At 37.4% G+C, this 14,912-nt stretch overlaps 1 protein-coding gene across 2 annotated transcripts in view; it reads left to right on the top strand.

Annotated features, from left to right (window-relative positions):
* Positions 1 to 14,912, top strand: part of SEMA3D (semaphorin 3D) — a 260,951-nt gene that overhangs the window by 94,559 nt on the left and 151,480 nt on the right. For both annotated transcript variants that reach the window (XM_089685964.1, XM_089685971.1), the window contains exon 3: positions 8,496 to 8,659. In XM_089685964.1, the coding sequence (XP_089542090.1) occupies positions 8,496 to 8,659 (164 nt within the window). The remainder of the gene's footprint in view (positions 1 to 8,495; positions 8,660 to 14,912) is intronic.

Genomic DNA, 14,912 nt, shown 5'->3' with positions numbered 1-14,912 from the left:
TGAGAAATATATATATATATATATATATATATATATATATAAAATGCTTTCCATTTCCATTCTTGCGTCCTCCGCTGCCCTGCATGTTTTAAATGCAGTTGCCTTCATTATGCAAGTTATAAGAGACAGTTGGACTCAACCTGATATTTATTTTTTGCCCGAATGATTTTGTTTTGTATTTTTATGTTTATTTCTGTTCAAGTGTCCAGATAAAAATCATAAATGCTATGGATGATGTAAAACCAAATTTTAAATCTAGTTAAACTTCAAAGCTGTGAAAAGCAAATTCCAGTTACATGATGCTGTAAGAATAAGCTGTGTTTAACGTATTTCTGTTTTCTCAAATAGCTTTGATCATCCTTTAATCTTTGATAGTTTCTAACAGATGAAATCCAGATGAAAAAAAAACTTTACAGACTTTGCCAATTGTTCTATTTTACATAACCCCTTATTGATTTGGTATTAATTTCTTCTTCATTAGCTGCATTTGAAAATTTGAAAAGGGCGGTTTTCTTTTAACCTACTAAATACCTTATGGGTATTATTCTTCATAAAAACTGTTATTAGAAGTGTGAAGGCTATAGCTAACACATTTGCAATTAAATATTAATCAGCAATCTAAGGATAATGGATCGTTTCTGACTAATGTGCATGCTTGTAATGAGTTTTCTTTGGCAGATCTGAAAGACCCATGAACCCTGATAAATGACAAAAAAAATCAAGAGGGAATTAGCTAAGTTTATAGAGTGGTCTTTTTTTTCTTTTGCTGACTGTGGGGTTGCAATGAAATCATACTGTTTCATTCCAAATTTCCATAATCAATACAAATTTTGCGTGTATAGCAGGTGTTATTAAGTTTCCTGGTTTTGTATGGGTGCTGTAACACAGAAAATATGGAGCTCATAAAAACATTATGATCTTGAGAAAATAAAAGCCTAAACTGCAAGAAATCCAGGATTTTTTTTTTCACAAAATACTTAACCCCTAATAAATACTTAAAGCGTAGCTCCAGTCAAATAAAAAAAAATATAAAAGTCAGCAGCTTCAAAAACTGTAGTTGCTGACTTTTAACATACAGCCACTTACCTGTCCCTTGATCCATCGGTGTCCTCACGGGAGCTGGGTTAGCCAGCCGTTCTCTCTCCCTGGCACCGGCATCTCCAGTGTGGGCACCTGGATGTGACAGCAGGGTGCCCACTGCGCATATGCGTGTAGCTCTGCGCTTTGTGAATGGTCCCATAGTCTTCTGGGACCTGTAATGTGTCCTAGAAGTCTATGGGGAGGGAGGGCAAACTCTGCTTCTGATTGCCTGGGAAATCGCAGCGGAAGTGGAAGCTGGTACCTGTCAAATTCGGGTACCCCCCGCTCCCCAAAGGTGCCAATCCTTAACGGGAAGTGGGGGATGAAGCCTTAAAGCAAAACTTCTCCTTTTTGAGTGGAGCTCCACTTTAAGTTAGAAAAATAATGTAAGCAATTTTGTAAGAAAATGGTTAGCTGTAAACATTGTTTTGGTCCTGTCACTGTCCTATATACAATGGATTCTATTTCCTGAAAAGTGTGACTATATTTTATCATTCTATACTGATTTTCCATATTATCACTGATACACATTATGAAATATGCCTGAACTCTGTGTTTTAAAACCTCATTACGTCAGTACCCAAAACATGAGACCATAAGATCTGTGGGTTATAAGCCTAGGTATCTTGTTTGTGGTTATTACCCACTCATCTATAACCACTCGCATGACCTCTATGGGTTGACATGCAGGCATCTTCCTGGTATCAAAATTTGCAGCCAGTAAATCCCTGTACGGCACAAGTGATTTGAGTGGCTAAACAGTGCAAGTGGGTATCCCCTCCCCCCAGGGTGCGCCTTTCCCAGGCTTACCCATCTGTTGTTGTTCACTCTCTGTGATTCACTTCCAGTTTCGGCTCTTTGTTTCAGACCATTCTGTGTCTGATTGGCTGTGTTGGAGGCCAGAGGAGAGATTTGCAGTCCGAGCCCAGATCTCTCTATAAAGAGGACCTGTCACGCCCATGTTTCAAAAGGGATGTTGTTCATCACATGTGAAAGTAATAAAGTGAAGTTGCATAATTTCAAAGTCAGATCCAGTGTGAACCAGGGCTTACAGGAGAGACCGGCCAGTTGGATTTGCATTGAGTAGAAAGTGAAGTGTTACGTTATCTTCACTGTTTTAGATGGTGATTTTGTTATAAAACTATTGTTATGCTTTTCAACATTTTACATGAAATATTTTGAGTACTGCTATATTATGACCAGTGAATGGGTTGTCTCTGCCAATCAATTATTCTGTATGCATCTGTAAATACTGGCCTTACATTTACTAGCTATTCTTATTTAGAGTTTGAACATAAACACTGGTATTGTGTTCCTATCTATCCAAGGCTGGAACATATCATGTTTTGTCTATTTTGGATCTCTTGGGTCACTTTGAACAGTTCTGTGGGAGATAATGTAATTGAATATTATATGTAGCAGAATATATTTATCAGTATTTTCACCTACTTATTTGTAAAACTGTTTTAGAGAGAGAGGACTGTTCACTATTTATTTGTGCCGTGTCTGTATGCAGCATTAATGCGTAAGTTTTTTTTTTTCAATCCATTGTATATTGGTTTCAAATGGTATGAGCTCTGATCACCATTTAATTTTTAGGTTTTTGCACAGCAGTTCTCTTACTATGGAATTGCTGAAAATTGATGCACCCAAATATTTGTTTCTTAGCTCAATCAAATTAAAATTACACTTCTTTTAAAGCTTGTTTGTTTCTTAGTTCAGTAGCATTAAAATTTCTCTCCTGCTAAAGCTAGTCATGGTTTTGAATTTCATACTTTACATTTTGACTGAATCAGCAGAAATGTAATTTTGGTTATGTCCCCTGGCCACACAGGTAATTGATTTTTTATCATTCCGCCAGCAGAATTAAAGTGGTTGCAGAATGAAACCAAGAATCAATTTTACTGCTAGCTATCTCAGTTTAGATGCACAATAATGTTTAGCCATTTTGTGTTTAAAACAATTATAAAGTGACCTGTCAGGGGTCACGTTTGTGTACTGTAGTGACATAGGGGTCAGGGGAATGAACCATGGAATGTGGCAGAGGACACAAAAAGCTGACACTCCCAGAAGTGTCGAATGCCAAAGATGTTGACAGATGCTGCATCACTGGATTGGAGTGGAAGTAGGACACACAAGCCACCTGATAGGTGAGTATACATTTTCTTATTTTGCACGTCACCTTTATTCTCATAATTTTGTCCCCTGACAGGGGTTGCTTTAACAAACAATAGAAATTAACTCCAGGCAGACAGGCGACTACACAGTTGAAGTTCATATGTAGACACTGTTTTACTTGCCAGAGCGATTTTAATCTAGTCCTGTCATTCTTGTGATCCAGGCACCCTGGCCAAAAATCATAGTCAGATCATATACCTCCACTGCAGCAGCACAGCTTGATCATTGGATTGGATAAATGGATAATGAAGAAGTAGCAGCACACTCCTGAGCCATAAAGTCTGCATACAATTCTGTATACCCGTCTGTATGTTAATTTACAGCATATGTTCACTGCAGCAGGCCCAATTGACTCCTATCTCTGCCTGTTCGGGGGTTGCAGTGCAGGGGTCTTAAAGGATTCAAATGTCAAGATAAATTTAAGCAATTGCATTTTTGCTTTAATACAATCATAACCACATTAATTATCTGAAGTATCTATTTTGAATTCAGTTATTAATATGTTATATTTTGATTGCTTTATAAACTGAACATGTCAAATCACAAGTCCACTAAGTTCAAGAATTCACAGCATGAGTCATGAACAATGCGTTGCTTCAATAATTGTAACTAAAAGTCAAAATGACAATTGGATGGTATCCTTGTGTTTGAAAACGAAAGAGAAATACAAAACACTAATATATAAACTCAGCAAATGTTTTTTGTTTGTAAAAAAAATACACAGTTGTTCGTTTTTTGTTTATTTATCTTTGGTAAGTAATGCTGGCTGAACCTTCAAGCTTCCCTATCCGCAGATGACTTTGGAAGTGTTTATTGGAAATAATGCATAAACCAGAGATTGTGCAAGAGCTTGTTGTGAAAGGGATACATGTCCTTGGCGTCATACAGAGGTTTGCATGTTTCTGAGCTCTGAATTCATCTCTAGGAACTCCTCATAACTGCATAATGTTCTCTCTTTTGCACGGAAATCATTATCTGTACACGCACGTAGTGCCTAGTAATACACACAAGAATACCTCAGCACATTGTAATTATCAAAAGCTAGATGTAAAACTGTGCTTAATCTAATTCTTACTTTTCTCCAAAAAAGGAAGACATAGATGAGCCAATCTCATCTGGGAGATCTGCCCATCTTAAAATTTGCTTTGCTAGAATGCATAGCATTACAGCTGTCACGTTCAATTGCACAGTGTTTTGCTTGGTGCATACACAATGAAAAAGGACCATTTTTTTTTCTTAAAATGCAGTAATCAAAATCAAGGATTCTTATTTTTTCCTAACATGGGAGTTGATGAGTAGAGATTGTTCACTTAGGAAAATGCATGTTCAGTATGCAAAGTTCATGTTACATGAAAAAAGACACTAGTCCATCTAGTTCAAACAATTAAAAAAACGCACAGATATAAAACCACCATATACTGTACAATATCCTATACCCATAGTTGATCCAGAGGAAGGCAATAAAGTACACTCCAGTAGGGGAAAAAATGATCCCCCAGGAGGCAATCAGATATTCCCTGGATCAACTACCTACGACATTATTACCTCTAAACATTAGTATCCAGATATATTTTGGGCATTTAGGAATGCATCCAGCTCTTTTTTAAAACAATCTTCTTGGCTGGCCAGAACTAGTTCTTGAGGGAGTCTGTTCCATATTTTCACAGCTCTTACTGTGAAGAAGCCTTTCTGTATGTGAAAATTCTCTATGCAAAGCAAATATTAGCAAATAGGTCGTAGAAGGAAAAATTCAAAAGCTGGATATCTGCTAGCACCTGATCAGAGTGAACACTGCTTCACCCTTGAAGGTGAATTGTAAGGCCTGGTTCACAGAGGTGATAAAATTGGTGTAGTGTATCAAGTAACTTGGTATATAGTTTAAGTCAGTAGGCAAGTCAGTATTGAAGATTACTTCAGGGATGAGATAGCAATAAGCAAGAAATCATGTATCACTGAATAGTAATAAGTGAACCATACAACTTTAGTTTGCTAGATGTTCACCGGACACTTTAAAAAAACCATAAACCCTGACCATAATGCCTAAACCCTATTGAAGTCTGTGGGAACTGAACATTTTTAATTTTTTTTACCTTTTTCAAGGCCATTTTGCAGGCTTTTGATTAGAAAAACTTATGGGCAACTGGGCACTGCCATGGAGGGAATGTGTCAATGCAAAAAAAAAAAAAGAAAAGAAAGAAAAGAAAATTCCTTTTGGCAAGGAGCATGTCTTTTAATAAGGCTTAAAGGATTAGGGAATGCCTTAAACCTGCATTTGAAATGGTGCACACCAGTAGGATGTTCTCCAGCAAAAGTGACAAATTAAAAAAGAAAATGTTTGCTGCTAAATTGAACTTCCGGTCCCTTTATTTATTTATTTATTTATTATTTCAGGTACTTATATAGTGCTGTCAATTTACACATATATATATAATATATATATATATTGTACATTCACATCAGTCCCTAACCCTCAAGGGGTGTACAATCTAAGGTCCCTAACTCACATTCATACATACACATACTATGGACAATTTATACAGGATCCAATTAACCTACCTGCATGTCTTTGGAGTGTGGGAGGAAACTGGAGTACCCGGAGGAAACCCACACAGACACAGGGATAACATGCAAACTCCAGGCAGGTGGTTGCATGGTTGGGATTTGAACCAACGACCCTAGTGCTGCCAGGCGGAAGTACTAACCACTAAGCCACTGTGCCACCCCAAAGGTCCCTTACCTTTTTATGTTTGTAAAGAATAGCCTTTGATGTCATTGACCAAATATGATCATGACAATTGCTGGGCAATGACATCGGCAAGGTATACAAGTTTTGCTTTTTTATTCCCAGTAGTGCTGTGGAGCTGTCATTTGTTAAAGGGGTTCTTCGGGAGACAACCATTGTGTCATCCTCAGGGCATGATTTACATTGAGGGAATTTTTATTGATAATATAGTTTTTAAACAGTGTGTTTTATTTACTGTTTGTATTCTTTTAAGAAATTAGTACCTTATCCACATAGGGGAAGTTTGCCCCGCTCCCCAGTTCTAATTTTAAAAGGCATTCAAATTCTGTTAAGTTGGAGGCACCTTCCCCATTTTGAAGGCATGCAGCCTGATATGGTTGAAAGTGAATGCTTCTATAAGGGTCTGGTATTGATTTTGAGGTGAACCTCTCCAAATCTATACCAGACTCATATAAAAACGATAAGGAGTCAGGCCATTTTTTTGTGTGAGATCCCCCTAAAAATCTATGCTAGAGCCTTATCTAGGCATGCAGCCTGGGTGGCAAGGAATGGGGGTCAGTGAGCTTTGTCCTTTCTACTTCTGAACCATACCTGGTCACATGAGCTCAATAAGATAAGGCACCTTGCCCTCTTGATGAAGGGGAAAATGTTCCCATCCCCATATCCCTGGGCTTGTGGATGTGGGGGCCTGCATTTGGAAATGTATTGGAAAATATAAGCATCTTCTAAAATAAGGGGGTCATCAAGTATCTCCCCCTTCCCTTCCACACAAATGAGTACAGGGTACATAGTCCCAGGGTCCCTTTTACTCATTCCCAAAAAATATATATGTGAATAGTATATAAAACACAAATGACATTGAAAAAGTATTTTGTTTTTTTAGAATAATATGTATCTTAGTTAAAATGACCATAACACCCGATCCTGCATTTGCTTTGTTAATTCATTGTGCTCTTGACCTAAGAGAGCTGAGCTGAAACTCTCCATACAAGTCCTGACATCCTCCAAACTATTGCAAAGGCTTGGAAGACCCCAACATTTTGCACCCTGGAGACAAAACATAGAATCATGCAGGCTATGACACATAGTAGGATTAGGGCCACCTTAACTGATACAAGGCCCAAGCTCCTCAAGGTCTGGTAACCTTGCGTGGATAAATTCTTACCTACTTGTTTTGACTTTTCCCTTCTTGAGCCCTAACCTTCTAACCCCTGTCTGATGTAACAACTGCAGTTCTGACTGTTCAAGTACAGCTGGCCTCCTTCCATCCTCTTTTATCCTCTTTTTCTTACCCTCTTTTTCTTTGGAAGTTTTTCACCTCAAATTCCCTGGATTTACTATTTGATCTACATGTTTATGTTTCTCTGTACAAGCTAGTTGCACTTTATGGGACTTTATGGGATAGTGCTCCGTTCACATGGCCCTGTGGAATACCGCTGATCAATCTATACGAAATTGTGACATTTCTTTGTGCAGTTTTTTCTTACTGTTTCTTGTATCTGAAGTGGGTACAAATCCCACCTCTTATTGTAAATGTCATGTAACGGATGTTATGTATGCCTTATCGTTTTATCAATAAAAAGATGAAACAAGAAAAAGTATTTTAATAAAAAAACAAACAAGAAAAACAAAGTCCTACAAAGTAAATCCAACATCATTCACGTCATTCAGGAATGTAGATTCATCTTCGATCAAGATGACTGACACCCAAATGACTCAAGCCACAGCAATCTTCACCTGCTGATACTCTGTCATAAATGGCAGTTTCCCAGTTTACTGCTGAATGTCAGAAAACTGTCTGAGGATGTTGGCTGATGTAATGAATATATATGACCATGACCACTGCCCTGTTTACTATTTGAAACAAGTCAATGGGTGGTGATACTGCCACTAAATGAATGACTTCTGGCTGTAGCAGCTGTAGGTTAGGGCATGTAGGTGAATTGGCCAAATTTGGCCATTTAGTTCACCTGTTCATCAAACTGAGAGCAACTTGGGTTCAGGCCGAACTCACGGCCTCGACTCTACTAAACTAAACTCTGGTTGCTGTGAGTTACAGAACTTTTGCACATTGCTATCACCTATCCCGTGCACACACAAACACACACACACAGATATGACTCAGATAATGTATAATAAATATTCTCCTACAACTTGTGGTGGATGTCAGGATTGCCTTTTATATGACAAAAACGGTGTTGATTCAGAGATCTTTTTAAACAATCACCTGGATATTTACGCATATAAACTTTCTATTTCCAAATATTGTTTTAAGATATGCCTACAGTAGCAGAAATACAGTTGTCTAATACTTTGAACTAAGCGGTTGCAGCATTGGGAACATGATACATGTTCCACCCTAAAAATGGTGAACTTATCCTTTAATAAAAGTCTACTTATTTTAACTTAAGCCTTTATGCTTGCATAACATTTTTTAAGGATCAAGTTTTTTTATTAAGAGTTCCATTCTGACTATTGCCTCCTTTTCCCTCAGACTTACTTCTGTCAAACAGCTGCATACCATTCTCGGACTCCACACCAGAGAGTTTGGGTTTTCAGACCATGCTGCTAGATGAAGAGAGGGGTCGGCTATTTCTCGGAGCAAAAGATTACATCTATATGCTCAACTTGGTTGACTTAAACAAAAACATCAGAAAGGTCAGTGTGTTTAAAATAACTTTGTTTTGATTAATGCCATTTCAAACAATTTTTTCATGGTGCACTTACTTTCTAACACTTTCTGTATATGGTTAGTTGTCTTCAATTTACTTTCTATAGACAGAATGATAGATTATTTTCATACTAGATGTAAATATAGATGTTATAATATACACTGTATTCTAAATCACATGTACTAAGCGGCCCTGGATTATGGCAATATGATGATAACTATGAAGATGATTATAGTAACAATTCTGTAGATAATAAATGAAAACTTCAATTTTTCTATCTTCTTGTTTCTGTCACACTGGGAACACACTTGTTTCTGTCACACCCATTCATCCTCTTCCAGCTCCTGTTGACTAATTCGTTCTCCATCCTTCTGGTTCTACTTCTTCATCTGCCTGGTGGGATGTATTAACCTCCCTGGAGGTATTCCCGAGTATAGCTTGGGGTAAAGTTTCAGCACCACAAGTGGTAACCCTGAGCTACACTCGGGAATACCCTGCAGCGTTGCTCTGGGATCTCTTCTTCTCTTACCTTGTCCTGCACTCCCGCGATATCCCTCCTGCAGTGTCCCGGAAATGTCCTCCAGCTGATGCCGGCATCCTTCTTCTTCCGTTCCCTGCGATGTCAGGACGTACAGGGACGGAACGGCAGGAAATTTAAAAATGTGAAAAAGTGACATTCACTAAATACACTAAAATCACATAGTAAAACATTACTGTATCAAACCATTTCACATACATTTTGTCCCTAGTGCTTTGTCCTGTGCCCTGCCTACATTTTTACTGTTCTTTCTGCCTGGAAACTGAGAAATGTCCATGGCGTCCAAAAAGCGTCCCTTTAGGTCAAAAGTGGTTTTAGACCAGTTAGAAAACAGCGATAGTAAATTAGAACCACTTGCAGAATTGAGTGATGATTCGTGGGGAAATTCGTCATCAGACGCTGAAAACGATTTTGCGACTTTGCTCAGTGATGTGCAAACTTGGCGCTCTATTTCAAATTTCAGTGTTTTTGGTTTGATTATATGATTGAACTAAATTTATTATTATATTTATATTTTTTATGATTATTTATTAAATTATAATTTATGATTTTGTGTTTCAAATTTTAACATACCGGGGATGTTTACTAGACTCTTGTTCGGACAGATTTCAGTAAGCTATTCCTAAAAATTACAGGCCTACAATAAAAAATACGTATTTCCATGCAAAAAAAATGTACCGCTTTGAGCACAGAAATACTGACATAACCAGACCGCTAGGGAGGCTGTGCAAGATATATGTGCATACTTTGGTGCATCAATTGTGTGTAGACAACCAAATCTTATCCTTACAGTAATTATCATGAGCTCCACATGCCCACGCAAACCTGTGCAAAAGCTGCAAAAAACATTTACTAAATTTACTAGCATATATGGATTGTTATCTTTTGTAAGCTACAACTAGTTTACCAGCACATGTGATATGACATGGAATGTATGCTCGAGTATCTGAATATATACTGGTAGGCCACAGCATGAAATAAGAATGTGTTTTTATTTTTGATTTTTTTAATAAAATGTTTCTTAGTGCACTTTATCCAAACGTAAGGAACACAAGCAGCATTATTTGGATGTTCAATGGGCACTGCACCATATGCATTGAACATCAGTATATAATCTGCTAGTTTCAGCCATCATGACAGCTGTACAACCACGTGCTCATGTAGGTCCATGTGGCAAGAGTACCAAAAACATTTATGCCTGCGTTTGATAATTTTCTTTTGCAAATTGTCTCTAATAGATACAAACCCTGAATTACTCACTCTTCTCAAACCAAAAGCTATCACTCTGCCTGCCTATGCCAGCTACTACAAAAGAAGTTCAGAACTACAACATTAATATAACTAAAATGAGTGCACCACTATCAAAATTAGACATAAAAAATAATATTTATTTATTTATTTCACGTACTTATATAGCGCCGTCAATTTACGCAGCGCTTTACATATATATTGTACATTCACATCTGTCCCTAACCCTCAAGAGGTGTGCAATCTAAGGTCCCTAACTCACATTCATATACAAGGGACAATTTAGACAGGAACCAATTAATCTAATATAGATAAAAATGTACAAATGTACTCCAGAAACTCCAAAGTGAACATATAAAGTATAATAAACCTTACACATCTGGTGTATCTTCTTGCAAAACACACTTTATGCTAAACACATAGGGGGGGCTTTATTAAAACTAAAGCAGACAGAATCTGGAGCAGCTGTGCATATTAACCAATCAGCTTCTATCTTCAGCTTTTTCAGTTAAAAGATAGTAGGGCCAAAGTACTTTTCGCCCTACTTCTCCTGTAGGTCACAGGAGTGCTAAAGCCCTCTGTCAGCTGATGTCACTTTAATGTCAGGATCCACTCAGATGCCTGCACCAACAGCTGGCTCAGCCTTTCAGCAAGCCACTGAGAGCCTGAGCCAGCAGCTCCTGCCCCCTCCACAGTCCGCTGCTCTAGTGCATGCTGGAGGGGTAGAGCAGAGAGCCAGAGACTGACAGTCACAGATTCTCTGCTCATTGAAGACCAAGAATCGAGTGATCAGCACAGAAACCGTCTTGGTCAAGGTCACTAACGACCTTCTGTTAGCTTCTGATTCTGGCCCACTAACTATTCTTATTCTACTTGATCTTAGTTTTGCCTTTGATACTGTAGATCACAATCTTTTACTCTCTCGCCTTGAAACCATATTTGGAGTCTCAGAATTGCCTCTGAAATGGAAGTCATATCTTACTGATTGCTGTCACTTTGTTTCTCAATTATCACGTCTATGCTGAATACACTCAGATATACATCCACGCTAAACCGGATTCTACTTTGGGTGCTTCTTTCCTATTTAACTGTACATGCGATATAAAAACTTGGATGGGCCATAATTTACTTCAATTAAACTTTGACAAGACTGAAGTCTGCTTATTGACACCCCCCACCCCCCATCAATTGTGTAAGGCCAGTCCTGGTAGCCTATCTATCAATGGCACTACACTTGAGCTTCAGTCTAAATTGAAAAATCTAGGAGTGATATTTGATGCTAACCTAACCTTTGATCCACAAATACAAAATGTTGCCAGAACATCTTTTTTCCACTTGGGAAACATAGCTCGACTGCATCCTATGCTATCATACACTGTAGCTGAAAAGCTGATCCATACATTTGTCATCTCTGAACTTGACTATTGCAGTGCTCTACTCGCTGGTGTATCTAATTCCACTATGAATCAACTACAGTACATACAAAATTCTTCAGCCAGGATCCTCACTAGGTCTGGTATAAAATACCATATTACCCCTGTCATGGAGTTCATGCACTGGCTACCCATCAGGTTTCGCATAGACTTTAAGATCCTCTTGCTTGCCTATAAGGCTCTTTATGGCTTAGCACCCTATTATCTGACTGAACCTTTATCAACTTACTCCCCTCCTCGTAACCTCCGTTCCTCAAATTCTGGTCTTCTGTGTGTCCCCTCTAGTCACCTACACTTGATGGGAGACAGGGGCTTCTCCTGCTATGTTCCAAAATTCTGGAATTGTCTTCCAAGGAACATCAGAGTCATCTTCTCTAAACTCATTCAAATCAAATCTAAAAACTTTTTGTCTTTAGACAAGCTTAACTTAATGGTCCTTTTTTTCCTTTATTTTATCGTTTGTATTTCTTGTTTGTTTTCTTTGTAAAGCTCTATATGAAATAAAGTGTATTGTTATTATTATTATTGACCGCTCAGTTCTCGGTCTTGGAAGGAGGCAGGGGACAGATGCAGCATCGGAGTGATGCTGCTTCCACCTAGGTGAGTGTTTTTGTTTTTTTTTATCCTAAACTTCTCTTTTAAACTTTGAAAATTAAATATAGAAGCTGAATAATTTCCATACACAGCTGCTTCAGATTTTATCTGCTCCATTTTTGATAAATTCCCCTTTATAACATTTTTACCAGACATGCTAGAATAGTGTCCATAAAATATAACAGTCTAATCTGTGTACTTGTGAATCTACTTCACACTCAATAATTAAGAGCACAGAAGGTTCTCATCTGGGAAAAAATTATCACAAATACAGTGTGTTACAAGCCAAAAGCTACTCAATGTTATATTTTATAAAATAAACCTGATGTATAAAGAATGTTATGTGAATATGATAGTAGGATACACAATTCTCACATCTCACGTCTCTTTTTAGGGTTTCTGTATACTTTCAGACCCCCCTGTTTGTCTGCTTTCCTTCACTATCTACACTCCGCTCTGCTGTCAAAGTTCTACTCTTATAGCGCACAGAAATAAGCAATACAACCTTTTCTAGCATATGTTGAAATTCACGATTTTCTGGATTGTTGAACTGTTTAAATATTGTTTAAATCCTATCCCTGGGTGGCCATATTCTTTGTCAGTTATTTTCCTACAAAACTGCAGCCATAAAAAAAGATAGATTTTAGAAAGGCTGACCTGTATGGACACTCCTACAACTGCAGCTTTGAAGACTTATGATTTACAAAGAAAATTGCTTACCTGAGGACCAAACTACAACGAGTTTGAAGAGCTCTGCCGGCTGCCAAACCCAGCATCCATGTGAATAGTAGGGCATTTTGCCACACTAGGCAAATAAAGTAGGCCCCTTCATCATGCCATATGACAGGAACTGGCAAAAGAAGTTTAAATAGGGGAATCTGGGAACTGAGTCACCAAAAACACAAATTAATTAAGTCATTATGTGCTCAAATCTTAACAAATATTATGAAACTGTGTAATGGCAAAATAAAAACCACAATAAAGCTAGATAAACAAAGAAGAGAATTGCCTGAGTTTTATCCTAAAAGCAAATACAGCAATGATTGTTGATAAAAATACTAAAAATAATTCATATGCATTTTTTAAAAACTCGATACACTTGCAAATTTTACAAAAATAGGTACACTATGAACAAATAAAAAAAACAAAACTTTATGCAAAGGTTCCTAAGAAGCAAATTTACTTTTTCTTAAATGCTATGTCCTTATAAATATAAGGAATATTTATAAGTGAATAAATAAATAAATAAATAATATGGTGTAATAAAGCAGGGGGACTGCATTATGTGTATTTCTAAATTCTCCTTTAACCCATTGGGGGATAAGGTGCCCAATTTATAAATCCAGAATAACTCCTTCTTGCACAATAGTGCAAATCTTTCATTTTCAATTAAAATTTTTATTTTGGTATATATTTTATTGTATTGCCAGCACAGTGATCATCCACTTGTGGGGCACCTGATCTCTGAGTGAGTCCTGTATTAACTTTCATAACTTTCATTGAACTTATGTTTTTTACATACTCTTTTTTTTAATGAATAAACTGTGGTTTCTAACAATCTTATCTGCATTGTCTGGTAATCTCTAATGCTGAAACCACTATACTATGAGTTTGTAGATTACATCTGTGTGAGGTCCTTACTGGATTATATTAGGTGACTATCTCATAAAGTTCATATGAGAAGTGAGCAGCCTCTCTGTTGGATATCCTCACTGCTTTACTTTAACCTAGTGATCCAGCTAGCAACACACTTCCTATATTAGGCGGTCTCCACTCTGGATGGAGGGGCAACAGAGACACCTTTGGGCAGTGGAATTGTCAATATGCAGAGAAGGTAGTGTCCGATGTACTAGAAGATTTAGATGGCCTTGACTAACAATCTAAAGCCAAACTTCAGCTAACACAGTTGAATCAATTACAGCAACAGCTTTCTTTCTTTTTGGGATAAATGTTTTACATATATATATAAAAATGGATCATTGTAAGCATCTTTGTCAGTGGTAAATGGCTTGTCTCAGCCCTGTTAAAGAAAGATGAAAAATAACAAACTTACTGGCCAGATCAATAGGTAAAAATAAAAGAAAAACAGCCCAAAAAAATGAAAAACGAATGCAGCCACAACAACAAGAATTGGCAAGTGGCAATATAAAAAAAATGTTTGTTGTTGGGTTCAATACCACGTTAAGAAATGACAGTAGCATTGCAGTATTCTTTATCTACAGCTCATTGCACAACTCAGAGAAGCACTGGATTAAGGAGTATATGCTGTTCACTCAGTAAAGTGAATGTTTATTTTTCTTTGCATGGCATATCTTCACTTTGCAACATGTATGGTATTGAATAAGGTAAAATTGTGTTCACTTTCAAAACCCAGTTGTGTGCTAGAAAAATCCTATTTGTGCATAATTGGGCATTGAAAGCTAACA

This window comes from Staurois parvus, unplaced genomic scaffold (genome assembly GCF_062004578.1).
Source record: "Staurois parvus isolate SC_StPar_1 unplaced genomic scaffold, SC_StPar_1.0 ptg000019l, whole genome shotgun sequence".
In the NCBI taxonomy this organism is placed as follows: domain Eukaryota; kingdom Metazoa; phylum Chordata; class Amphibia; order Anura; family Ranidae; genus Staurois; species Staurois parvus.
The sequence above is the reverse complement of the archived record's forward strand: the minus strand, read 5'-3'. Positions and strand labels throughout refer to the sequence as shown.